At 46.7% G+C, this 27,866-nt stretch overlaps 3 protein-coding genes and 2 pseudogenes across 5 annotated transcripts; 3 read left to right on the top strand and 2 right to left on the bottom strand.

Annotated features, from left to right (window-relative positions):
- Window positions 1-508: 508 nt before the first annotated feature.
- On the top strand, window positions 509-4,916 carry LOC109786073 (aspartyl protease family protein At5g10770-like). The gene is made up of 2 exons (XM_020344653.4): window positions 509-773; window positions 3,508-4,916. Exons 1-2 carry the CDS (start codon window positions 575-577, stop codon window positions 4,761-4,763), a joined length of 1,455 nt encoding a protein of 484 aa, XP_020200242.1. The 5' UTR covers window positions 509-574; the 3' UTR covers window positions 4,764-4,916.
- A 242-nt stretch (window positions 4,917-5,158) lies between these two features.
- Window positions 5,159-5,761, bottom strand: LOC109786106 (uncharacterized; annotated as a pseudogene).
- A 2,821-nt stretch (window positions 5,762-8,582) lies between these two features.
- LOC109786135 (uncharacterized) lies at window positions 8,583-12,926 on the top strand. 3 transcript variants are annotated; one of them, XM_020344714.4, is made up of 6 exons: window positions 8,583-9,207; window positions 10,347-10,498; window positions 10,640-10,741; window positions 11,367-11,474; window positions 12,360-12,414; window positions 12,514-12,926. In XM_020344714.4, exons 2-6 carry the CDS (start codon window positions 10,362-10,364, stop codon window positions 12,556-12,558), a joined length of 447 nt encoding a protein of 148 aa, XP_020200303.1. In that variant the 5' UTR covers window positions 8,583-9,207; window positions 10,347-10,361; the 3' UTR covers window positions 12,559-12,926. The 3 variants fall into 3 exon arrangements, with proteins under 3 accessions (XP_020200303.1, XP_040246457.1, XP_073356561.1); XM_040390523.3 differs by having other exon boundaries at window positions 10,359-10,498; window positions 12,514-12,812; XM_073500460.1 differs by having other exon boundaries at window positions 8,613-9,207; window positions 10,299-10,498.
- Window positions 12,927-16,093: 3,167 nt separating this feature from the next.
- LOC109786104 (condensin-2 complex subunit H2-like) lies at window positions 16,094-27,611 on the top strand. The gene is made up of 10 exons (XM_020344681.3): window positions 16,094-16,647; window positions 17,612-17,711; window positions 18,194-18,297; window positions 18,386-18,522; window positions 18,607-19,057; window positions 19,149-19,315; window positions 19,384-19,563; window positions 26,458-26,559; window positions 26,647-26,802; window positions 26,884-27,611. Exons 1-10 carry the CDS (start codon window positions 16,470-16,472, stop codon window positions 27,208-27,210), a joined length of 1,902 nt encoding a protein of 633 aa, XP_020200270.1. The 5' UTR covers window positions 16,094-16,469; the 3' UTR covers window positions 27,211-27,611.
- Window positions 22,722-26,110, bottom strand: LOC109786141 (uncharacterized; annotated as a pseudogene).
- Window positions 27,612-27,866: the final 255 nt, after the last annotated feature.

The following is a 27,866-nucleotide window of genomic DNA, read 5'->3' as shown; positions in this document are numbered from 1 at the left end:
CACATGCACCTCCCGTCCGTCAGTGCACCGCCACTGCATGCTGTCGGCTCTGTCTCAACCGTAGTGGGGCGAAAGCAACGTCCAACACCGTAGATCCGAACCCAAATCGGGGCAAAAGGGACGACGAGTGCGAGGGGAAAAGCCGCACATCTCGACGGCCAAATGCATGTTTATTAATTTACACGTCGGTGCGTGCGATCGCGTCCGAGGTGACCCAGCTCGCCGTGCTCTGGTCTTTGGCTACGTAGAGGCATGGAGTACCGGCCGGCCCGTGCTCTGGCTGGCTGGCGGTGGCACGCCACCCAACTTTTCCACGGCGGATCGGGCCGGGCCGGGTGGTGCCTGCTGACTTCGACACCGACCGGTTTTTTCCACGCACGCACGGGCATGGGTGGTGGCCGGCGCACGGCTATGCCTAGCTTGGCTCGCCAGCCAACGCTATATAAGCAAGCACGTGGCGTGCGGCATCCGATCGTGTCAAGTCGAGTCACGGTCGCCGGCCCAGATCACACACAGAGCGGCGATCTAGGAAGCCGGCCTTTCTGCTGCCCGTTATAGAGAAGAAGCTTCGTGCATGGCTTCCGGCGCGTTGCGTCGCCGCCGAGGCGCTCCGTTCAGGGTCTCGGTTATCCTTATCGCCGCCGCCCTGGTCCGCCTCGCCGCGTCGGCTGCTGATGCGGCGGAGAGGACGGCGGCGAGCGGCCCGGAGCCGGACTGGCACGTCGTCAGCGTCGCCTCGCTGCTGCCGCCCGCGGCATGCACGGCGTCCAAGGGTACGTACGTTCGTACTGCATGCTCCGTGTGTCCGTTGTGTGATGGTTTCCTTCCTACGTATAAGTGTACTCTTTCTTTTTTTGAATGTTGTATAAGTGTACTCTTTCAAAAGATATCATTCGAACTTTATACTGGTTAGTGGTTAGTACAAACGCAGACTGCGCATAGCGTAGTTTAGAAGCAGGGAGATGGAGGCTAGGCAGGGTGGCGCATAACGTGTGACGTGTCTAATTAACGATGTGTGTTTTTTCTTTTTGAGAGGAATGAACGATGTGTTTAACATGTATGGTAGAAAAAACAGAGGATTAGAATGTCATCTCATGTGCAGAAATAGGTTATACCCGTTCGGAAACAAGAATGCCGAGAAAAAAACCTTTAAATCCCACATAAAAATAAGAAGAAAAAAGACAAAAGAAAATGTCTGCACAAATCCTCGCGTAAAATCAATGGCATATGACTTAGATGTGCAATACTTAGGGCACATCTAGATGTGCTTTAGCAAAACTGTAAAAATAATTGGATTTTGAGATAACCAGTACTCCCTCCCGTTCCAAACAGTTATAAGTTTTTTTAAAGATTTCAATAAAAGTTACCCCTCTGTAAAGAAATATAAGAGTGTTTTAGATTAGAGTGTAGCTTCACTCATTTTGCTCCGCATGTAGTTCATATTGGAATCTCTAAAAGGACTTATATTCAGGAACGGAGGAGTACCTAATTATAGAGATAAAAGAAAAGGAAATAAATAATGCACTGAAACTTCTTGAAAAAGGTGTAAGGCTAGATCAGCCCGTGCTTGATTTCTTCCATAAAGCAAAGAAAATGTGTTAATTGACAAAATCATCACGGACGTCTCGATATCAATTTAAACATCGCCTCCATTGAAACAATAGCACCCTTGATGATACATGTAGGATTTGAAATCTGGATTTATTTTCGGGTGGTTTGAGGGCAAAACCACCCAATCTGGGGTGGGTTCGAATTTGATACTATTTACAATCTGTTTTAATTTATTTGTTTATCAAGTTGTACAATGAATTTGGACTTGGACTTGACACTTTATAGCATGTTAGATCTATATTGTCCCATTATCATATATATATATACTCCCTCCATTCATATGACCAGTTTTGCTAAAGGAAAATGTACAACACCATAACTTTTTTCTAAGTAGGATGTATATAGAGGCGTTTTAATGTGTTTGTTCACTCATTTTAGTCTATATGTAGTCCATATTGAAATATTCAAAATATTTTCTACAAAATGCTGTCGATAATATGTACACCCTCTATCTAAATGTAAGACGTTCTTGCAGTTTAATTTGAATGAAACGTTTAGAAACAGAAGAGGTAGTAGCACCTTTTTTGGGGTAAATGCACTCGGTAATTATAGGTAGCCGCAGGAGCTGACACGGGCCATCTTGTATAGTCCAGAAAAGGAAAATGACGTATCAGTCTGGATGAGTCAAAGGTCGCTAACCAGGTCGCTTTAGTCCCTCCGTGAACGGAATGGCCACTTGATCTCTAAACAAGTGCGCCTGTCTGAATTAATCCCCACAAAACTCCTGGCCTCCTGCAGCTTAGAAAGACCGGTGATCACAGAGAGCGGATTATCTACCGTGCACGGTATATACCGTGCATGCATCACCTACCCACATGTCACATGTATTCTTGAAAGCGTGTCTGACAAAGTCAGGTGAATAGTAGTACCTACTCTACATATCAGCCTATCTCCTTTCTCCTAGTCAATTAGTACTATATTTTAAGTTGAGGATATTTGAAACCCACATAGATTATGAACCTTAAGTTTGATTTATGATTTGTTTGCATATTTGTCATCCTCGCGATGAGACCTTTTAAACAAAATCGGACACGAAAATATTTTAGTGAAATTCTAAACGAGACCGTGTTTAATAAAGTTTCATCGTGTTTCAAAATTTGATTTTTAAAACTAGCCGAAATATATTTGAGAATGTTCTTGTTTGGAAGTCCTCGTCACGAGAAGCACAAATATGCAGATGCATCTTCTATTGAAATTTTGGTTTACAAGATAAAATGATTCTAATTTGTAAACACGTGAAAAAATATATGGGAGTGAAGCAAGACATGAGATGGTGGACAAAGTATCTGGTGGATGAAGCATAGTAATAAATGATTGATGTGACAAGACACAAGAGCATCTGGTGGATGAAGCATAATAATAAATGGTTGATGTGACAAGACACAAGAGTAGTAGAATATGGAGAATAGCAATAATGCTAAACATACAAAGAGTTACACCCAATTACACGCTGACTAGGATTTTTTCCATCTACTAACCAATCACAAACTTGCCCCCCCCCCCCCCCCCCCCGATTTTCAGGGGGTGGACCGCCACCCCACCTATTGACCAATCAAATTAACCCTTTTTGTAAAACCTTGTAACTCGTTTGTACGTGTAGCATTACTCGGAGGAATAGATGCAATTGAATAAGCAACATGTCATGAAACTAGAGCAGCCCAGATCTGCATGCATTCGAATCTCGAAGAAATGGATGGCTTGGCCATCCATGGGATATCTCGTACATGGTAGAACATCATTTCTCGGTGATCACATGCTGATCCAAAATACAAATACAGGAGCAGTATTTTTGTTGTCATACTTTATCAGATCACCGAAAAGTGCAAACGGCGGTCAAAATCAAATGTGATTTGCAGTGTGCGTTGAGTATATAATTTTCGTTCCCGCGCCCTGCAGCAGCGGCATCAAACTCGTCGGCCCTCAACGTCGTGCACCGGCACGGCCCGTGCTCGCCGCTGCAGGCTCGGGGCACGCCGCCGCCCCACGCCGAGCTCCTCAACGACGACCAGGCCAGGGTCCACTCCATACACCGCAAGATCGCCGCGGCGGCGTCGCCCGTGTCGGACCGAGCCCGTGGCGCGAAGGGCGTGACCCTGCCGGCGCAGCGGGGCATCTCCCTCGGCACCGGCAACTACGTCGTGTCCGTGGGCCTCGGCACCCCGGCCAGGGGCATGACGGTGGTGTTCGACACCGGCAGCGACCTGTCTTGGGTGCAGTGCACGCCGTGCTCGGACTGCTACGAGCAGAAGGACCCGCTCTTCGACCCGGCGCGGTCCTCGACGTACTCCGCCGTGCCCTGCGCCGCGCCGGAGTGCCAGGGGCTGGACTCGCGGAGCTGCTCGCCGGACAGGAAATGCCGGTACGAGGTCGTGTACGGCGACCAGTCGCAGACCGACGGCGCCCTGGCGCGCGACACGCTGACGCTGACGCCGTCCGACACGCTCCCGGGGTTCGTCTTCGGGTGCGGCGAACGGGACACCGGCCTGTTCGGCAGGGCCGACGGGCTCGTCGGGCTCGGCCGCGAGAAGGTGTCGCTGTCGTCCCAGGCGGCGTCCAAGTACGGGGCGGGGTTCTCCTACTGCCTCCCGTCGTCGTCCAGCGCCGCGGGGTACCTGTCCCTCGGCGGGCCGGCGCCGGCGAACGCACGATTCACGGCGATGGAGACCCGCCGCGACACGCCGTCGTTCTACTATGTCGGCCTCGTCGGCGTCAAGGTCGCCGGGCGGACGGTCAGGGTCTCCCCCGTCGTGTTCGCGGCCGCCGGCACGGTGATCGACTCGGGGACGGTGATCACCCGCCTGCCGCCGCGCGCGTACGCCGCGCTCCGGTCGAAGTTCGCGCGCTCCATGGGCAGGTACGGGTACAAGAGGGCGCCCGCGCTGTCCATCCTGGACACGTGCTACGACTTCACGGGGCACACGACGGTGCGCATACCGTCGGTGGCGCTGGTGTTCGCCGGCGGCGCCGCCGTGGGGCTCGACTTCAGCGGGGTGCTGTACGTGGCCAAGGTGGCGCAGGCGTGCCTGGCGTTCGCGGCCAACGGCGACGGCGCGGACGTCGGCATCCTCGGGAACACGCAGCAGAAGACGCTCGCGGTGGTGTACGACGTCGCCAACAACAAGATCGGGTTCGGCGCCAACGGCTGCAGCTGATGGCTAGCTGCTACTTGGTCGATGAGCTTAATCGATCACCATTTTTTTCTTGTGAAGTGCGACATGGAACATGGAGAAATCCATATATCGTCCGTAAGAGCATCTCCAATATCCGCGCAACGCGCCGCGCGCTAAAAGCTCATTTGCGGCGCATCCTTCGTCTGGTTTGGCGCGGCCGGCAGCGCTGGCTTCAGCAGCCGCGCTAAAATTGAGCGCGCGTGTAGCTCAGCGGCCGCGCTAAAATGCAGCGCGCGCTAAACATTGCGTACATTTTTTATATAGATAATATAAAATTCATAAAATACATAGATATTTTACATAGTTCCATAGCATAGATAGATTAAAAACTACGGTGCAACGACATAAAAAAAACTACTAGATAGTGCAACTACAGCCTACTCCCAGTCGTCGTCATCATCATCATCATCATCGCCATCCTCGCTGGTCTGGTCCGAGGTATCGAGCCACATGTCCTCCCAACGGTCATCATCAGACGAAAAGATCGACTGCCCACCATTTTGAACGATTTCGCACTGCGATAACGCCAGGGCCTTCCGCCGACGCCTGTCCAACCGCTCCGCGCGGCGCTTTGCCGCCTGCTCCTCGCGGCGCCTTGTCCAGAAGGCTTCCTCGTTGGCAACATCCTCCGGGTGGCGCCGGCGCCACTCCGCCATGGCCCGCTCGTCCTCCTCGGCGATGAGGAGGCGGCGCTGCCGCCGAGCGTGCTCCGCACGGTCCTGGTCCGTGATAAGACGAGGCGGAGGGGCGACGTCCTGCGCCTGCTGGCGCGTGTGGAGATCCTGAAAGTTCATCTGCTGGCGCGGCCTGTCCAGGCGCCACGCCGCCGCGCCGTAGGCGCGTGCGGCCTCGTGCGAGGTCTGGAACGTACCGAGGCCGAGCCGGACGTCGCCGGACCGAACCTCGGCGGAGTACCAGCCGTTGGGGCGCTGGTGGACGCCGCGGTAGCCCGACGCTCCTCAGCGGCGCGGCGGCATGATGGCGCGGCGGTGGCGGGGCGCTGGAGCGGCGAGGAGAGGAAGCGGTGGAGGCGCTGGAGCGGCGAAGAAGCTACGAGGCGCGCGTGGCAGTGTGGATAGGCATGTGGCGAGCGCCGCAATTTATAGGCGCGCGAGCTGCCGCCCTTTCCCGCGCGCGCTTGTTTCCAGCCACCGCTGGAGCGCGCGAAACCGTCCAGCGCGCGCTAAAAACCAAGTTTACCGCGCGCGCACCTTTTGGCGCGGCTGTTGGAGATGCTTTAATGCAAATATTGTATACTATTTGTTAGCGAGCAACAACACAAGCAGAAGCTGAAATCAAATTTTACATTTTTCTACCACTGTGATTCATGCGTTCTAACGGTTGCCATCAGTTTTTTTACAAGGTGTCCGCTTTTTAATCTGAAAGCAAATTCTTCTTCTTCATCTTCAATAGCAAGTTACACACATGGGACGTCTATAAAAGAAGACATTATCAAATGACATAGAATATAGTCGGCCAACAAATTGCATATCCGATTAAATAATATAGAGGATAACCGGCCAACAAGTTGCATATCCGGCTAAATAACATAGAACATATCCAACCAACAAGTCACATATCCGGCCAAATGAAAAACACATAGAACAACTCACTTGCTCGGCGATTTACGCATCACTTGACCACCGACCAATGAGTTGTTTAAATGGCTGCAATACTTGCTCACAGCCTCTTGAATGATGTACCTTTGATGGTTGAGCGACTTTGTCCAACGATCGCGGATGAGTTTGTTGCGGCAAGGCTTGACTGCAAATGTCGTACACCACTGCGCCGTAGGATGTATCCAGCCAACGATCATTGGTGTATCCGGCCAACAAGTCACATATCCAGACAAAAGAGCAGAGGAGGCATATCTAAGACAGAGGGAGGAGAAGGAGAGGGGTGCTCTCCTTTTCCTCCTTCATATCCTCCAAGAAAAAACGAAGCGTTCAGCTTGACTGCGACACATGCCCTACATCTCTTGCAGTTTTCCATTTCACAAGATGTGGGCTTGGTAATCCACGTATTAATGTGACTAATGGGAACCACGACGGTCCTTCCGCCAGTTATGACAAGATGAGACGGGGCTAGCTAATGATATCTCATTGCGTTGGAGATAAGGAGCCCACCTGGGTTTCTCGTTTCCGAAGACCAAGAAACTCCGACTACATACACACTTGGGGGCTACCGACAATGTAGTACACCAGGGATGGCCTCTCAAAGGGGAGCCTTACCGCAGGCCTACCATGGGGCCCAAGAGGCCTAGCAAGTATCTGGCGACAGGTTGGAGTCGTGGAGCCAGAATAAGCATCCAGAGATCATCTTAGCGCACAAGCCAAGATGACGGCGGCTTCGATCAGATCAATCTTCTATAAACCCTAGCCCCCATCATCTATACAAGATTGGGGATAGGGGTAGCCATTTACATCTACTCTCATGGAACAACTCTCGGTAGTCATAACACCATCCTCCCATTGTAACCCTCGCATGAGGTACTTCACCATAAATACAAACCAAAGGTAGGATGTAGGGTATTAGTATTACCTCTCTAAGAAGGCCCGAATCTAGGCAAACTCCTATAGTGATCTCCGCTCTGGTACTTCCGGGCACGTTCGCCACCCTATCGAGGATACTGGCAGTTCCACGTACGGTCAACCATTCCTATGCGGAAGAGATCATTGATAGATAAAAAAGGTGTGCGAATGTAGTGAAACCTGATGGATCCTAAGACTACGACACACAAAAAGGTATAAAACAACGCACAAATTGGACACATCAGCATTATAACCTCATTTCGTTCTTATCAAGTTAGCTTAGAATTTTAGGGTTAATGTATTGGCTAGAACGTCTCCCCAAATTATCTCTCGATCGCCTGCATCAGGGCAGATTGACTCGGATCCCTTCCGAGACATGACATCTATTGCTCATGGCGATGGAGCGAGATCGACGTGCTACCCACGATGATGACAACGAAGGGAGATCATTGGCACTACTCACGGCGGGGGCAACAAATGGAGAACGGTGGCGCTACTGCCCATGCCCCATGAAGAGAGAGATCGTCGACGCTGCTACTTGGTCCTCGTGGCTCGTGGTGAAGAAAACAATCAGGACAAGCGGTGTTATTCGATACTGGCCTATGTCGGGTGTTTTCAGTTTTGTGAGAACGGTTTATGATTACACGGGAACTGAAACTGACGCAGTCAAAACAAACATAGGTAATGTAATCATGAGCTGTTGTAACCGAGAGACAATGAATATGTCACGAACCAAACATGTCCTTTGTTGTTGTGCACTGTTTTATTTTACACTACACTTGTCGCAAAAGAGTGTTGGCCTTGTCGATTGCACTATCTTGCCATCAACCCGTGACCTTCAATCACATAGGGTGACTACTTTTAAAGCCAAAATTCGTTAGAATGTATAAATATGAGGTCTAGTTTTGAATGGTCCAGCGCGCCCCACTTTCTACTCCACGCGCGTCCTGATGCCGACGCGAGGCAGCTCCTCGGCGCGCCCCTGCTGCGGCGCGCCGCCACCCCCGCCACGTCCTACAGGCACACACCCGCCCCCTTGTGTCAGCGTGATGCATGTGCCAGTGTGAGGTCTATGTGCGTAGTAACCACCGCATATTTTCTGTGGGCAGGAGTCCACCAGACACACCATCTAGACCCACCCTTGCACAAAGCAGTGGGTAGCCCAAGTAGGGCCGTGGCACACCCAGAAATTTAAGGATTTTTTAAAGGAAAAATGCCTCCCACCCTGGCTCCATTTTATTGAAAACGAAGCCAAACGGTCGCCAACGTTACAACACACGCAGAGAAACAGCTGAGTACTGCCTCGGCAACAAGCAGAAAAACACAACAAGCTGAACACAACTATGCTACAGTTCACAGACATACAGAGGACACCGAAGCAACCCACTGACATGTTACCTTCTGCAAAATACTTCGATGAAGTCTTTCCGCCTTTCTGCTCCAGCAATCTTTGGGGTCCAATGCTCCGATTCCTGGTGCAAGCCAATTGCGCCTTCGGCTTCATCATCACCTCCCCCAGCTCCGATTTCAGGATTTTTTATGTCTTTTTGAGCAACTACTCTTTTTTGTTTTTGAGGATTACCCCCATATTATTTGACTAAGGCCCATAAACATCCAACCGGCCCAGCAGCTGAGGTGAGCAGCCTGCAGCCCACTTGAATCTGAGGCTCGCTCGCAAGGACCTACGCACGCCGCCGCTCCCTGCCGATTCCCCTTCCAGCCTGGTGCCCGCCGGCGGCCGCCCTCCTGCAGCTCGACTTCTCCTGCAGGGCTGCAGGCTCCAGCCTCTGCCGGCCGCCTCCCTCCCGCAGCCTGGTGCCCACCGGCCGTCTTCGGATCCCCTTCTGCTCGCCCTCCCGCAGCCCCGTGCGGTGGTGCCCGCCGACCGCAGCAAGGTGAGGGTTAGGTGCTTCTGCTTTCTTTCTGGTGTTGAATTCGTGAGTGACAATGAGTATTGAGTTGAATCTCACATATAGGGTCAATTGTGTAGAATTGTATGGTGCCAATTAGTTGATGTTGATTTTGTTTGACCATGAGTATATTCATGCTTCCTGCTCAACTGTTGTCCGTATATAGATAGGCTCATTTGTGTAAAATAAAATAAAATTGGAGTGGCCTGGCCACGCCACTGTGCACAAGACATCGTAATGCTGCAAATCCGACGCGTTTTTGTAGGCCAACAATAGGCAAGAAGCGTGTTATTGTTATGTATTCATACTCGTGGCGCGAGTGTTTCAATTGGCAGTAGAGGCCGAGCAGCTGGACAGTCAAACTAAATGCTGTCTATGGCCCTTACCATGTTAGTAACTTAGTATGGAGAGAAGTTTGTGCAATGCAATATTTGTAACCGTGTCAGGTTTTATGGATGGTTGATATGTAGTTTGCCGATTTTGTTAGCTTGGTTTGTTATGCTGTTTCTCAAAATTTGAAACTCTTGCTTTGGCTGGTGTTGCATCTACAATCCTACATGCATGATTTTCTTTTCTTTAGTCGCTTCAGATTTTCACAAAGAGGTGGTAATATTCATGCCATGTTTATTCGACTCTTTTAATTGTTGGATTAGCCCTGGTTTTAATTCATGCCAGTAAGCGATGATTTTTGGTGATGGTATTGGGAGAAAGTTGAAAATATAATGAGGCAAAGTGTCATCTCTGTGTCGTCAATTTGACAGCAACTATGATATATGCTATATTTGTGTCGACTTGACTGTAATTATGATACATATGTAAGTTGTAACATTTTTTTTAGCAAAAACAGTAGGGAAGACCCCTACTGCGCCGTTTTTTTGTTTTTATCAATAAGGGATATGTACAAATGAGGTTACGTGGGGATTACATAAGTTGTGACAATGGGTTAAGCTTATTGTGATATATGCTATATAAAGTTGTGTGGGTACGCCATGTCCTGAGTTGCCGATTATTTTAGCATGGTTGCATGACAACCTTAACTTATTGATTTTAAAATTTCACTGCCTTGGCAATGACAGCTTAACCCAGTACGGCATTATATATTTTGCAATCCACGAATCTCATAGGAAACAGCTTAGGACATGGCAATGGCTGTGGAGGCGCGTCTCCGGCAGGAGAAGGTGAAGAAGTTTGAAGATTTCGTTGACCGGCGGCTCAAGCCTGACCTCGTTAACGCCATAGCCCAGCGCGATAACTTGTTCCAGCAGCAGAAGACATTGTAAGACTCGGTTCTCTCCTCGTCTTCCCTTGTGTTGTAACTGTACTGAAACATTTAGGCCCCTTGATTCTTGTTATTCAAATATATGTCCTTAATATTGCTCATTCTTCTGATCAATGAACCTTCATTTGGTGTTGGCAGCTTGGATTTGAAGAAGAACATCGAAAATTTGGAAAAGAATGGTGTAACGAGTATGCGATCTATGGTCAATCTTGGGTCAGAGGTGTACATGCAGGCAGAAGTGTAAACATCCTTTTCCCTCTCCCCCGCCTAAACAATCTGAAGTATAGTAGCAAAAACTCTCTCGCTTTCTCTATAATCTCTAGAAAAGAAATTTCTCTATCCTAATGCTAATGTAAGACAAGTCAGAGACCATAATATTATTAGGGTAGGTGGTTTGCACTGTTTAGGGGCCAGTCTACATTACTCAACTGGAGTAGCTCTATGCTTGATGTAGCTTTTGCAGTAGGATAGACATGAGAAAGGTGTTCCTATATCGATCTGAAAAATACAAAAACGGTCAGCTGCCTTTTTAAGAAAAAGGTGGTGTTCGCATATGGAGACAGCATGCAAGTGAATTAGTTTGGTGTTCACTTCATTTATTGGAAGAATGCAGTTGGCCATTACACAGTATAACAAGCAGGAACTTCCTTTGATATGTCCTTATGCTGCTTCTTTATTTCAACTCCATTCCTAACTGCAATTGTTTAACCAGATGTTAGCTTAAAATTACAAATTTGGAATAGCTTCATATCATCATTGTGAAGCGCTAATGAGAATTGACTGTTTCGAACATAAGTGCCTACAGTCAGATTTCTTTAATTGTTGAGATCTTATTAATGCCATTATTCTGTGGTGATTTCCGCAGGCCGGACACGAAGCACATCTTTGTGGATATTGGTCTAGGTTTTCATGTGGAGTTTACTTGGCAAGAGGCTTTGCAGTTTATATCTGTAAGAGAAGCAAGGTTGGCCAGGTAACTCAACTCGAACATTTGAATATCAGATCTTGCTTTTGCGCAGCAATTTTTATTACACATGCAGCATGTTTTTGTGAGAGGGGAGTTATGCTAAAGAGATATTGATGATTGAGGGTGGTTCGGGTGCTTCATGCTCTGTTCAACACAGTTTGTGTGGATAAGGATAGTATATACCCAGTACTTGTTTTAGGCATATTATGGAACTTGGTCGAAAATAGCGGTTTGGGTGAAGTGCTTGGATTCTCTTTTTCTTGTGAAGCAAAGAACAAGAGAAAGGGATGGTATTCTTGAGCCTTGTGATGGCTCTTAGATTTCTAGACAATATTTGTATTTAGCTATTCATGGTATCCATTTCTCTGTTGGAGCTTGATGCTCGCTTCAGCCATCAGATGACGAATGGAGGCTACTGATTAGTTATTTATCATAAGCTAATACGTATACATTGTACAGAGGCAAAGCTGATTCTATTAATCTGGTGTGTTACTAATCTGCATCTAATATTCACTTCCGTAGACACCTTTGGAAATTTTATGAACATAACATACTTTATGTAGCATTAGTTTGCATTGTATAAACCATTATTATTCACCGTCGGACCATATTAGTGGTTTGCCTCATATGTGACTCATAACATGTATGTATGTTCTTATGTCTCAACTCTTGAATGGGTTTATGTTTATTGACATTCCAGCATACAACTAACTAGTACGGCTGCAGCTGTTTGTACTACGGTGACAGTCGTTGCCAATGTTTGGCCCTTGTACGACATTCATATACTGTTGTAATTTCCCTTTTTATGCTTGAACGTGCTCCTGGTCCTCTGTAGTTGACATTCATTCACTCGCATGTTAATGTTGTAAACTTTTCCGTGTTTGTTTGCAGACAAATAGACGAGTACACACACCTCATAGCGAGCATAAAAGCACAGATCAAGTTGGTATGTACAATGAACTAGGTGCTTCGTTTGATGCAGTAGATGTTGTAAATCTGCTTATATTCAGATGTTACCCCCTCTTATGTTGTTTATTAAATGCAGGTGTGTGAAGGTATCCGCGAACTCCTGCAGTTCCCGGCGGAGTGAACGGCCAGGATCAAACTTGCGGCAGAGAGATGCTTACACACCAAACTTGCGGCAGAGAGATAGAGATGCTTGGTAGAGGGATATGATGTATCTTGCCATGGATTTTTTTGAAGATTCTTGCAACAAGCTGTATGCCAAGAATGCAGCTCTCCCAAGTCCCAATGTTGACTAGGAGGCATTGTGTAAACTAAATATAGGTAAAAGAAGTGGCAAATGAGAATATTGTGATCATTGAACTTTTGTTTAAATTCCGTGAAGGTTGTTGCAAATCATCAAGTGTCTACACTTGATGTGAGTTGGTATTTGCAAACTGAATTTTGCTAGGAAAGTGTTGGGAAATGCAATGTGTTTCAGATGATTGCAGCAAATGCAATGTGTTGGGAAATAATAACCTTTCTTGCTGCCTAAGGCTCTACAGTTTTGCTAGGAAAGAACCACCTGCTCATTCCGATTTTCTTCTTCTGAAAAAGAACCACCTGCTCACTAATAACAACCATACACAAATTCATCGAAGGTATCGATAAACTCACTCGGGCCGCGCGAAAGAAGGGAATTCATTGTTTTATATTACCTGTGTTCCAAAGGGAATTCTTTGTTTTATATTACCTCTTTTCCAAAATATAAGTCGTTGGGGGAGTTCAGTTTACACTCCCCCAACGACTTATATTTAGGAACGAAGGGAGTACGCTACATGCATGACGGTGCTTAAGTTGTGTGCGTCCGTCTGTGTGATATGGCTTTAGAGCATCTTCAATAGAAGATGTGGATGTAAAAATAACTACCTTTTGCATCTCCGAGGCCCCAAAAGTTGCTCCAACAGATGATGTAGATGCAAAAAAAATTACATCTCTACCTCCCGGAGATGTAAACTATAATACCTCGCGGTGCAAATTTGCATCTCCACCTATAGGAGACGTAAAAACGCTTCCGCCCGCCAACCCCCCAACTGCCACTTCTTTCCCCTTCCGCGCGACCGGCCGCGGCCCGACTCTTGCCTGCCCGCATCCCGCCCGCCGCCGCCATGGCCGACGCCGATGACCCCGCCGCCTTCTCCAACTCCACCGTCGATGCCCTGACCCATCTCGCCGCGGCCGCCGCCTCTGCGGCAACTATCCCCAACGCGGCAGCCGCCTCCATGCCAATTTGCCCCACCCCGTCCGGTCGCCATCGCGGCGAAAGCTGCAAAAAAGAAGGGGGCCGCCAAGCCTCGCGGTGGAGGCGTCAAGCGGGCGGCAGCGCGAGGCCGCAACCTGGCGGGCAACCAAGGTCGGCCGGCAAAAATGTCGAAGCCGGACACGGCTTTGGCGGGCGATTTGCAGCCGCCGACGACCATGTCATCCTCATCCGGCCACGGTGCTCCTCATCCACCTCCTCCGCCGCCGCCGGCGGCCATGGATGAAGATGTGTCGACGCCGATGGCAACCGCATCCAACGTGTTCGATGATATGTCACAAAGGTAAAAAAAAATCGTGTGCATTTGTTTGTTGTTCCAATTGTCGATTCCAATAGAATGTGTTAGTTGATTGTGTGTATGTCCATTTGTAGTCTCGATGATGAAGCTTTCATGCGCGCCACAAATGTGACAAATGATGATTAGCCACATGAGTATATATGCATCACAAGAATATGAAACTCCACAATATGGTGATGACAATCTTGACATGGATGATGAGGGCTTCGTTTTGAAGGGAAGAATTATACCAATGCCGAACATGTGTTGATTTGCACCGCTTGAAAGAAAGTCTCTCAAGATGCAACCGTTGGGACCGACCAATCTGCCGTCACATATTGGCAATGCATCAAGGAATTCTTCGATGCGCAACACTAGCGGCCACTATCGCTCAAGTGACTCCCTTCGCCAACGTTGGGGCACCATCAACATCGAATGTCAAAAGTTGGCGGGTTGCTTGGCAAATATTGATCGCATGAACCCAAGTGGTTGCGGTGAAAGTGACTTGGTAATAATCATTTGCTATTCATGTGTGCTTTCTCCACTTTCCACAAATATTGAAATGTTCACTAATTTGTTGATGACATCTTGATTGTTTCTTATAGAAAATGATTGTGCAAGGATTATTTCGAGATAGGAGCAATAAAGGAGAGGAGAGGAAGAAGAAAGGAAAATCTTTCACTTTCCATCATTGCTACAAAGAGCTCAAGGATGAGGAGAAGTGGAAAACCAGAGAAGTTTTTGATGCTTCGAAGAAGAAAAGTATGGTGGTGGAGGATGAAGAAGATGCCCCGGGTGAGGAGAGAAGGGGCCCCACTCCTCACTCGGCGACCAAATCATATAGGCCTGATGGAACTAAGAAAGTGAAGGGGTCCAAGGCCGGAGACAATGATCTCAAGGATGGATTTGATGCCATTGTCATGGCGAGGAAATAGTATGCGGAAGGAAAAATTGTTGAGGCTCAAAGAAATTGAGGAGAGGAGTGAAGCCGAGCGACGGAGGGCAGCGACCGAGGAGAAGAGGGCGGCGGCCGAAGAGAGGTTGGCGGTGGCCGAGGAGAGAAAAGTTGAGCTTGAGGAGAGAAATGCGGCGGTGGAGGAGATAAAGATAGTCGAGGAGAAGGCACTCAAGTATATTTTCATGGACACATCCACTCTTGATGCCAAGGCAAAGGCATATGGTGAACTTTGTTGCAATGAAATACTCATGAAGAAGCAAATGATGGGTGGTGCCATGAATGGTGCATTTGGTGGAAACATGGGAGGTGGCTTTGGTGGCAACATGGATGGTGGCTTCGGAGGAATGAGAGATGGAATGGGAAGTGGCTTCGGTGGCAACATGATCGGCATGGGGAGGTGGCTTCAGCGGGAACATGATGAGGTGGGAGGTGGCTTCGGAGGCAACATGATGAATGGCATGGGAGGTGGCTACAGTGGCAACATGATGAGTGACGTGGGAGGTGGCTTCGGTGGCAACATGACCGGCATAGGAGATGTCAATGAAGGTGCTTCCGGCAGAGTTTGCGGCAACGAGACTTCAACGCAAGAAAATGTCGAGAAAGAAGCCGTTGATGATGATGAGACCACCATCGACAATGGCACTAGTGACAATGGAGAGGATGCAAATTGAGTGATGTCTATGTGCATTTTCATTTGTTGGACCAACAACTTCGTTTGAGACAATTGACTTTTGTTTGTAGAATTTAAAACTATGGTCGATGATGCACTTTTGTTGCTACAATTATGAAAATTTGATGTGCAAATGCGGCCGGCGGCAGATGAACAGCGGCCGCGCGGAGGCCGGCCGGTTTTGCATCTCCAATTTACATCACCTGTTGGAGTTGCACTTTTACATCTTCATTTTACATCATCTGTTGGAGTTGACACTTTTTTGGAGAGGTAAAATATCACTTTTTGGTGATGTAAATTATACAACACCTAGTTTTACATCTCTAAATTTGCATCTTTTATTGGAGATGCTCTTAGCTTTTAGATTAGACAAATTGTTTTTCCGAATTTTCTTTCTTTCGGAATGCTTGCCGAGGCAAGGGTAGGAGCTCGGCCATTTCATCTTGTAATTCTTCTGAGAGCTGTCTAGGTAACTTTAAGAATGAATGTATTTACTGAAAGCTACATACACGTATTGTCCATTATTTGGAAAAAAATAAAATTGCAAGGAAAAGGCCAAAAATATTGACCGCTCACTCTTCACGCATACTCCTCGTTTGTTTCGAAAATTGTACAATGGACCTTCACCAAAACCGAGATTCCCGCCCGCCGTTCCAAACTTCCAATCCATCGAAATCGAGAAATTCCCCAATCCTCTCAGCCCTAACCCCCCTGCTCTCCATGCGTCTGAGCACAGCACCCGCGCTACACGCCTCTAGGATTCCGAGCCACCATTCCGCAAGAATGCCTCTTCGCGCCCAGTAGCTTCCCCGTCCTTGTCCGAGGGGGGAGTCATGGAGGACGGCAACGGCGGCGGGGAGGGGAGCACGAGCGGGGGGAGGTTCCCGATACTGCAAGCGAACCGGGACCCCGAGTCCAACTGGGAGGTGGACGTCGCCAAGAGCCTCGAGGAGTACCTCCTCAAGATCTGCTCAGGCGAGATCTCCGGCGAAGACTTCAACTTCGCCGAAGGTACGGCGGTGTGGATGGTAGCACCTTCTTTTTTGGTGGATTTTGTCTTTCTTCCTCAGGCGGTTAGAAAACTTGGACTATTTTTTTTTCGTTTTCTTTCTTTCTTCCCAATTAAGGCTTATTTAATGGGCTACGTGTCGGCCGGTGGATAATGAGAAAATATCCGCCGCCTCAGACCATTGGATGGACTAGTGGCCGTTTGATCTACTCATGTAAGCAACCACCCCTTTGCTGCAACTTCTAAAAAATCTTTACAAGAAAGGTAATGTTGCAGAAATATTTGCAAGCGCGGGTGTGTTACAGATAACGTTGTTGACCATTTTTTACCGTAATTTTTGCAACATAACTCGTGTTACAGAAAATCTTTTACAACACCGAACATGTTGCAAAAAACATTCTAGTAGTAGTTGTGTGCAGCTCATTGGAGAAGCTTGTCGGTGTGCTTGCTGACACCAAGCGCCGACGGCGGGGGTCGGAGTAGCACGGGGAGGCAACAGCTCGACGGGGGTGCTCGGTCTCTCTGGTTGCACGCCTTGCAAAGCGTGCAGCTCATGAGAGAAGCTCGTCGGCGTGCTAGTCGGTGGCGAGCGCCGGTGGCCGTAGTCGCAGCACGGGGAGGCGGCTACTTGACAGGAGCTCGGGGCAGTCAGAGCAGTGCGGGGAGGCGACGACTTGACGGGAGCTTGGGAGGAGCACGAGAGGCGACTTCTCTCAAGGATCTAGATCCTGCAACAGAGCCGTTGTTGCGACGAGAGATTGCAACAACGACCAGTTGCAAAACCTAGTGGTGGTGGCCATGAGGCACGTGGCGTGCAGAAAAGGCAGCTAACGCGGGGCTGCGATCCGCTGGGTGATTTATGGCGTTTCCCTAATTTAATCAGGGATTTTGCATCGAAAGAAAGTTACTTTCTTTTTGTAAACCCTTCTCCTGCGCTGCTAATTTTATGGCCACTTTCATGTGCAGCGGCGCTATTGCTCCAAGGATCGGTTCAAGTTTACAGCCGCAAGGTGGAGTACTTGTACTCGTTGGTGCTACATGCACTGGAATTTCTGTCGCAAAATAAGTAAGGATATATCAGTCTTGTCTTAGCCTTATCTTCTGTATGCTACCTTGCTGAGACTGGGACATTGCTTATCTTACCTGAAATGGGCCTCAAACTGCCAGACAGTGATATATATGTGATGGCAACTACTTCCTCCGTCCCATAATATAAGAGCGTTTACACTAGTGTAAAAAACGCTCTTATATTATGGGACGGAGGGAGTATTACTTTTCTTGCACATTTTATTTCGGAGCATGACATGCCTGGTTAATAATTGGGGTGCTGATTTAGTGAACTATAGAATCTCTAAACCAATTAATTATGTCGAAATTGGCAGCGCAGAAACAAAAATTGGTGTCCGCTCGATGCAAACTCTACTAGAGTTTGGTTTGTGTCTAAAATATCGGCCCTTGCCAAATTATAGGCTTGCAAATTCTCCTTTGACCATCCTAGTGCATTTTTTCAGTTTATCCACAAATAGTCTAACATTTGAACCATACCAGGCCAGATCAACAAGGAAAGGGTTCTGCTGAAGCTAATGAAAGTGACCCTAGCACTACTTCCGACAAAGAAGATGATATGTTTCTGGGTTTGGATGATGTCCCAGGTAAGTGGACCTTATATGGTTCTACCAGTTATATGCTTGCTTTGTATGACTTGTAGCTAAGCCTGTATTCCACCTTCTAAATTACCAGCGGAAACAAGGATCACTTTGGGTAACAATCTTGACCGGGATGAGTTGCGAAGAATAATTGTGAGGCCACCAGCAAATCTATTGGTGTTCGAAGGAGACTGTGTCGATAGCGAAGCGAGCGAGCTGGATTCGTATTTGGTAATCTTCTATTCCTTTTCTTCCAGTTGAGACTGATTACATGTATTGCCATACTGAACTTGTCTAGTTGTTTGTTTATTGCAGTTAGCAACATGTGGTTTCTATGGAGATTTCCTCCTGCTGGATCCATGTGATGCACCAGCTGTTTTTGCCTTCCTGCAAGGAAAAAATGTATGCAAAGAAGATATTCTGTCTCATGGAGGTGGCTCAGCACCATCTAAACGCCGAAACAACGTCTTCACTTCCCCAAATGCAAGATCGGGGGGTACTGCTCGTAGAAAAACTCCTGGGGAAGTCCCGCGAAATGCAGTTCAACCAGAGATTGAAAAATCTCAAGAAACGAATCCAGGTGAAAGTCCAGCGAATAACTGGCCTGATCATCGTGGTGACCTTACTCCTGATCTCAGCCCGTCCCAGCCAGAGTATGTAGACCCTGGATGCCCAGATCTCAGGGATGATTCCGATGACGAGGATCCATATAAATCTTTAGATCCACATGAACCTAGCAACCTAAAGATTAAACCTTATAAGAGAGGTACTGCAAACTGTTGGAAAAGGATGTTTTATTTCCTTATATATTATGGTCACTAACTATATATTGAATTTCCTTGATCTGTTTGGAACAGTAAAATGTTTTCCAAGGCAAGTTATTGGCGCTCCTAAGAAAAAAACTCTTGCATCTATATTTCCTGCGGCAAAGATGGATGGTGTTGTTAGTCCCGAGCTAACAAAATATGTTGTATTACGTATGCCTCAACTCTATGTCTCCCAATCAGTTCCTCTTTATGAAAAGGTACCCATCATTGTTGCAAAAATGTGCTTTTCTCATTATGCATGTCACATATTTTCAAGGTATTGCAGCTTTTGTTGTCATTTGAATCTGGTGACAAAAAGCGTGTTGATGAGCCCAATCCTAGTATGCATGATTCCGATGATGAGCCAGACATCCCAACTTACCCAGATGATGGGCTAGGCAGCCCAATTGATCAGCCAGTCTTGAATATACCGGGGAGCATGGATGCTCTTTGTCAGTCGCATCTGGTAAGTCATAAGTACCACTAATAGCTCCATTCTCTTTCAAATTCATAACATATGCGAAGCTTTTTATTTTTTGTCTACATGTTTGCAAGCAACTTTTTTTTTTTTTTTTGCATTACAAGCAACTTGGTGCCGTGCAAGTTGCCAAAATATGTAAGGTGGCCATGTTAGCTAGTGTGAAGCCGTTTGGAATATCATGTTAGGAGTCAAATCACATACTACTAAATTGCACGGATACAATGATATGGATACGGATGCTGTGGTACCTTGACGGTTCAGTTTTTCAAAATTTGTAGATAGGGATACGTTTTTACATATATAATAAAATACTCCCTCCATTTTTATATACAAGGCCACTTCGTTTTTGTGTCAAACTTTGACTTATAATTCTGGTCAACAAAATATGGATTATATGTCATCAAAAATATATTATCGAAAAATTCTTTGATATGTCCATCCAATGGCAGACTTTTTATGACATATGACTCATATTTTGTTAGTACAATTAATGATTAAAGTTAGACATAAAAATATGAATGGCCTTGTATTAGTAGATGGAGGGAGTATATAGAAGAGTAAAATGTACCCGTGGTACTAAACGTTTGTTGGGTATGTCAAGTAGGTCCTATAGGTTTGAAAATGCATGTCTGGGTCTTATATGTGAGTAAGTCGTTCATGGCAGGTCCTATCCAAGTTTGACACGCCCTCGTGGCATGTTTACTGATGCCATGTAGGCAATATTTTGCCAAAAAACCTAACAAACTCCCTATTCAAATTTCATGGTCCCTATTTCGCAACCACTACACTCGTGGACAGCAGAAGGGAAAGATGGTCTTCTTTCCGGCGAGGGAGAAGGAATGCACCCGTCGCTCGCGGCCGCATCTGGCAAGAGGTGTGCGTCTCCACAATGGAGTTCATCACATACCAGACATGGAGCACCTAACGATGACGAGGTCGTCGAGTAGGTCCCTAGCCACCACGGCGCACGCAACCTGTTGAACTGCCGAAGGCAGTGCAACATTGGCGTAGGGAGAGCAGTGGCGGCTTGTCCTTGACGACACCATAATTAAAGGAGCACGAGGTTGCCAAATGGCACGGCGACGAGCATCTTAAGCAGCTGCGGGCGACAGAGGCACGGAGCAATGCTCGGGGAGGACAGAAAACACGAGGGAGCTTGGGAAGGGGCTTAGAAGAAGCAGTAGCTCACCAGGATCATGAATATGTGGTCGGGAGGCTGGAGGGGCACCACAACAATTGGTACTCTTCATGTCGCCACCGGCGTGGCGTCTTGTTTCCACGGCCGACAACCACCCCGAGCCCAACAACCATGTCCACTAGCTTCATCTCGATCTCGTGAGCCTCAACACTGAATGAATTGACTGGAGATGCCGTCAATCAACGCCACAATCACTGTCTTCCTCTCCTCCGATGACCGATCGCCGCGCCGTTGATCTTTGCCTGTGCCGCACCCCTGCCTTCCCTGTATGCTCCATCAGCTCCCGGTGGCGCTGCAGAAGCTTCCAATGATGTCGCTGTGGACCTGCGCGTCCCCGAGCCAGGTCCTCGTCGCCGCCTTGCATCGCTGGCCACTGCCGGCGGCGAATTCGTCGCTCCTGTGCTTCCCGTGCCTCCCCGAACTCCATAGCATGCTCAAGATGAGCACCTGGTTCTTTTCCTCCTTTCTCCGTGCTCTGTCACACCCTAAGCCGTTCCCACGCAGCTGCCACCGCTCGCTGTTGCCTCGCCTCGCAGCCACCCTGAGCACCCGTGCTTGCTCCCTTGCACATTTCACGACCCCGGCCTGCCCCTGCACCCCGCGCAGTTCCTCCTCACGTGCTCCCGTGCTTCCCGCGCAGCGCCGCCGTGCCGCATTGTCTCCATCGCGCTCGTCGAGGCCGCCTGCCCCGACAAGCCTGTGTCGTCGGTGGTCCCTCCTTTGCGCTCGTAGGTGACCGTCGTCTGACCACAAGGCTGCACGTGTAGAGTGTGATGGGCCGGGCATCGCAAACTCCTAGGTAAACGCGGGTGGAAGGTGCTCTGAACCCCGCAAAAAACCAAAGAAGGTGCTCCGAGAGAGAGACCATGAGATTAGAAGATAAAACTATTGAAGGTCTTTTTTGTAAAATATTACCTACGTGGCACCAGTCAACATGCTACACATGTGCGTCAGACTTGGATAGGACCTGCGACGAATGACTTACTCACATATATGACCTAGACATGCGTTTTCAAACTTATAGGACCTACTTGACACACTCAAGAAACTTTTAGGACTGCCGGTGCATTTTACTCTATAAAATATATAGAAATTAGTGATTTTTGTATGAGAATTCCGAAAAGTGGCAATTTCTTATTTATTGCTCCTGCGGTGTCGCCTTCTCCTCTCCACCTAGCTGCTAAGTGGCAACAACAGAGTCAATTAGTACACTAAAACAAATGTATGTAAGCATAAATGGAAAGATACATCATTCTTACATTGCAAATATAGAGTACTCCAAGTCTCCAACCATTAATCCAGTCTCGCCCCATTCATCTATTTCTCTACATTTCAAACACAAAACTCAAGGCAGCAAATAAATCAAAAAATAACAGTACAATTCAACAATATAACCTAGTACAATTCAACAAACTGAAGTTACATAATCAGCCAATAATGTTCGTAGCTAGTAGGGCAGGTAAAACGACATGACAAAAAGAACATGAATGATGAATCTCAATTTGTCGAGTCAATCTCCGTCTCTCGAACTCCAGTGTCCAATGCCCCAATATCATCGAGCAAGGCCTCCAAGTCTGGTTCATGTGGTGAGAGCATAATCCCGAAGAAAATCTGCACCACCACCAAATATCTCGAAACAGGCTTTCGCCCTGCTTTATAAGTAAAGCATCACAACCAAGTTACACGGTCGAACGATAAAGAGTAGTGAGGTAGCCCTCTTACAAAAGCAAATCCTAGGATAACCGGACACCACAAACGCACGCGACTATGATGCCGAAAGAAAACATAGGACAGCTAGAATATAACATCACGACACACCCTAGGACACCTAAGCTCCACGACAACGCCCTCAGGAGGGGAACGGCGCAAAGCGTCGCCGCTGTCGCGCTGTCGAGCCCGAATGGACGAGGGTTTTCACCACCAAATTTCTCGCGGGTGTCTCCTCCAATACCCCAGAATCTAGACGGGCCAGTTGAATACCCCCCCGATTTCCTTGAAAGGAGCACATGTTTTGATGCAGAAAGACAAGATCCTCAGCCTACAACAAATAAAATTGATCTGAGATTCCAACTTGCAAGTAGGTGGCAAAATCAAGAATATAAGGGGAATAAACAATACAAGACATGTTTCTTGCTATACTGTTTATCAGACCACATGTGCTCCAATTTCTTTCAGCACAAGAAGAAGATGCTGGCTGCCCAAGTAATTTTAGTGCCAGCCCTTGCCATTCTGGGGCAGCGTCATCATGGATTCCCCGCCATGTCTTGGGATCTAGGTAGGCTTTATCCTCAATTGAGTCAAAGTTATTGAATCCAGTAGCATACAAACTGAAATTAGCAAATTGTTGTTTTATCTTTTGCAATTCAGGACCACTAGAAAAAGAACTCCTAAAGCATTTGTTTCTCTCAATTGAAATCTCTCCATCCATATGTGGAGTTTGGTGGCCTGGAACCTCATTAATCCAGGCTTGAGTGTAAGATCTAAATAGCAGTAAAGACAACAACAAGAAAATGAACTACATTAGTAACATTAATCAATTTATTATGTTATGGCACTAGTAGAAAACAGGGCTTTGGTTCGGCCAGAAAAGACCATTAATCCCGGTTGCATTACGAACCGGGACTAATGTGAGCATTAGTCCCGGTTCGAGCGGCTAGGGCACCGTACAGGCATTAGTCCCGGTTCAAATGGGACCTTTAGTCCCGGTTGGGCATTAGTACCGGTTCATGGCACGAACCGGTACTAAAGGTCCCATTTTCAAACTCTTACCCCCCCCCCCCCCCCCCCGGATCGCCTTTTCAGTTTTGTAAAAAGCAAAAGAAAATGATAAAAACTTCAAAAAATTAAAATCCTTCCAGATGTAGTTATGTTACTACATGTACTAGTTAGGAAAATTTAAAAACTTAAATTTGGACATGTTTTGCAAAAAGTGTAGAGAAAATGTAAAACGGCTATAACTTTTGCATACGATGTCAGAAAAAACGTATAATATATCAAAATGTTCAGCACGAAAATTCGCACGATGTCAGAAAAAAACTTTTGCAAATTTTTAGAATCCTCAAATTCTAAAAGGGAAAAAAGTTATGCTCAAATTTTTGTTTTTTTTGAATTTTTGTTAAATCTGGTCAAACTACTTATTCAAGAAGTATTAGTGTTACTAAATAATTATTCAAGAATATTAGTGTTACTAAATAATTATTCAAGAATATTAGTGTTACTAAATAATTATTTCAGTTTTTTTGAATTTTGGTCAAATCTGGTCAAACTAATTATTCAAGAAATATTAGTGTTACTAAATAATTATTTCAGTTTTTTTAAATTTTGGTCAAATCTGGTCAAACTGTGGTCAAACTATGGTCAAACTACTTATTCAAGAAATATTATTATTACTAAATAATTATTGTTTTTTAGAACAATAGTTTCAAACTCAAACAGTGAAATGTGTGACTTCATGCTCAAGCTAAATTCCTGAGGGTTAATAGGATTGACATCTTACTATTGTCAGGAAAACAACAAGTGCAGACTTGAAAACGAGGGAGAATAGAACCCGGAAGTTAAGCGTGCTCAGGCTGGAGTAGTGAGAGGATGGGTGACCGTCTGGGAAGTTAGATGATTTGGAATGATGAGGGGTGATTAGAGATTAGAGGTTAAATTGAGCAGTGATGAGGGGTCATAAAATTTCCTTTAGTACCGGTTGGTGTTACCAACTGGGACTAAAGGTGGACCTCCAGGCAGCGGCCACGTGGAGGGCCTTTAGTCCCGGTTCGTGTAAGAACCGGGACTAAAGGCCAGCAAGCTAGCGACTTACTTAGGATTCAGTGAGTGTGCCAAGCAATGCAATGGGGTATTACGTTTTGCCCATCGACTCACTAAGATCTCACACACAAAAGAGTAAAAAGCAGATTCTTCATTTTCCTCTTTTCATGACAATAAATTGTCTTCTTCACTTTTCAATCATACTATCCCACATCTCATATATGAAAGAAGACATGGTTTACCTATGTCAGCAGCACGGATCATAGATAAGTAGGCTCCCAGCACAAATCATCAAGAACTTTCTCTGTAACAAACTGTGCTCTGCCTAGATTGTCATCTCTATAACCAGACCAAATTAAATTCACAACCATCAAAGTAAGAGCTTCCCTGATCTCATGGAAATCTCTCCAACATCACAATCAAAGAAGCAAAACTTGTTTCAGCAATAGAAAGAAGTTTCAACTCGCTGAACTCATTAAACATAGATAACCTCATGCAGTGATTCATTATGAAGTTCTTTATCATATTGGCATCTGCTGCAATGTCACTGATCCAATTGCATTGTTCATACTGGGAGTCTTCCTCGATCTTGGCTGTAGCTATGTTCTTCAACACAAGATTCAAAATATGGACGACACATGGGGTCCAGAAAATATGAGAGAACTTCAGCTCTACCAGCAGCTCCGCTGCTCTGCAGTTGGGTGCATTATCAGTGATCACTTGTACTCCCTCCGTCCCAAAATTCTTGTCTTATATTTGTCTAAATACGGATGTATCAAGTCACGTTTTAGTATTTAGATACATCCGTGTCTAGACAAATCTAAGACAAGAATTTTGGGATGGAGGGAGTACAATATTAGCAGCTCCAGTAAAGTCAAAGGTTTCCAACATCTTTTAATAGATGTACTCCCTGGTCTTTACTTCTCCCTTGGTTTTGATTGCTCTTAAAAACACGGGTCCATCTTCTACCACGCCGAAGAAATTTAAGAGGGGCCGTCTTTGGGGATCGGACCACCATCTGATACAATAGTCACACCTTTGCTGTTCCATGTTGTCTTGATGGGCTGCAGCATTCGTTCAACATGTTCCATCTCTTGCACAAGAAGGGATTTCTATAGCTTAGGGGGCATAGCCACCCAAATTGTTGTTGGAAGCAAACATGAAAGCCTTCCTAAACCAAGGGTTTCTTGCAACATTGCAAGACAGGCCTGGAAATAAAATAAAAAGTAAGTAAAGCATGGCTCTGTTGGTCCGCGGAGTCCTGAGACCTGAGCTCACCTTCCTGGGCTGTCGGCCCATGTCAAAAACAGAAGCTGGATCGGTCGCGCGGAACGGTTTTCTCAGCGTTACTTCGACCTGCAGAAGCGGAAAGTTGGAAATTCCAGGAAGCTGTAAGAGTTCGAATGGGCCCAAAGCCTACATATGAACTTTGTATTCCCCTCCTTGGCCTTGTCCAGTCTTCTCAATCTTCTGAGCGTACCTCCACAGCGGTGACTTCGCATCTTCATTTGGAGGAACCACACGAGCAGCATTCAAAATTAGGATTGCACTTAGTCCTCCACTGCCGGTGCTAGCCATTTCTGACCCTCAGAGGAGAAGAAGCAGAAATAAGCCAAGTGCAGCAACTCAGGGAAGGGGGAAGGGGAAACTGACCTGGCTGGCAGTGGGAGCTGTGGCAGCGCACAGACCGGGCTGTGCTCAGAGCGAGCGATGGAGCAGCAGTGCTGTTTGTTCAACCATTGCTCCCCCCAGAAAAAAAACATTTACACATGTTTTTGACATGTGTAATGAAAGCACATGTTTTATTTATTTATTGTTTTCGAGAAACAGAATTCCAGTTGATAACAGGCTAATTTCGTATTGTCTTTTGAATTTTATCCTAGCTCTTCAACTTGCAAAACTAACGTGGACACCACCTCTTGCAGGATAAGCTGCTTTGTAGGATAGCTGAGGCGGAACAACAATCCGCGCTGGATGCACGGGTTTCAACATGGAAACAGCGGATCGAGCACGCCTTGGAAGAGCAGGTTTGGTTGTAGTATTAAAGCTGCTAGGCTTCTCTGCACATAAATTTTCTCCGCACTCACCACTGCTACAATTCATACCTTATCCAGGATAGAAATCCACCTTTCGATATCGGTCTATACAGAGAGCAAATCCTCGACACGCTCTCATCAAGAACCGACACAGGGACCGCATCGTTCAGTCAGATTGTTAGCGGCCACCCAAAGTACGATGTTGCGAGAACGTTCTCCGCCCTTCTCCAGTTGGTAACCACCCGCCTTCACCCCCCCAGTTGCCGTTTCGATGTGACTCCAAACATCTCTGACCTCCATATTCTCTTATTTCAGGTGAATGGCAGATGTGTTGATCTAGACAAAGGACAGGCCACGAGCGAATTGGTGTGCTACACGGGTGCCAACCCGTTCCACGTAAAGCTGATCGGTCCCAACCGCAGGCCAGAGATGGAGGCACGTTTCGCGCGCAAGAGGGTCAAGTCCCCTGAACGACGATGTTGTGATGAAGGGGGCGAGCCTTGTCGGGTACAAGCGCAGAAGCAGGCGCCTAAGGATGGCAAGGTCTCTTCGGTTAAGGCGGCGGCGAGGTTGACCCCTGAAGGAAAGCGGAGGCGAAGGTCTGGTCCGCTGCCGCAGCCATTCGATCTGGAGTCCAGCTGATTGATCCAAATGAATGGCAGACTGACCCTTGAGCGCATTACTAGTTAGTAGCAGTATAGTTTTTCTCTTGTGGGCTTTTTCTCCTTGTCTGCCGAGGGAGGGCTTTGAGTAGTGAGTAGGATTTATAAGTTATGAATTGATTAGGGCTTAGGTAGAGTGGTAGATGGTCGGTGTATATATCCAATAGATCACTGATTTGTGCCGTTATGTCTATATGTTTATTATCGATCCAAATGTAGCGTTTTTTGGGTCTGTATTGTATGGGCAGATACTAGAATATTGTTTGATGATATATTCTACTCCCTCTGCAAAGAAATATAAGAGCGTTTAGATCATACGGAGGGAGTAATAAGTCAGTAATTGGCACCTGATATGTGTCTGACGAGAAACATTAAGCTGCATTCAGGTTTTTATGATCACTCTCGTTTGTTCTTATCTTGTACGTACTGTAATAAGCGCTGTTTCCCATTAAGTTTGAGAAGGTGCAAGTAAGAAAAAACAATAGACTGAGAATCTAAAAATCAAAGTCTGTGCTTCATTGTTTCCTGTATTGAAATTTAGATATATTAAAACTGAGCACTTTTCCAACCATCTTAGGCCATTAGCATTCTTGGCCGTCGGATCTCCAGTTCTAAGTGTTTTTGGCCGTCTAATCA

The sequence above is a fragment of the Aegilops tauschii genome, chromosome 5 (genome assembly GCF_002575655.3).
Source record: "Aegilops tauschii subsp. strangulata cultivar AL8/78 chromosome 5, Aet v6.0, whole genome shotgun sequence".
Taxonomy (NCBI): Eukaryota; Viridiplantae; Streptophyta; class Magnoliopsida; order Poales; family Poaceae; genus Aegilops; species Aegilops tauschii.
The sequence above is the reverse complement of the archived record's forward strand: the minus strand, read 5'-3'. Positions and strand labels throughout refer to the sequence as shown.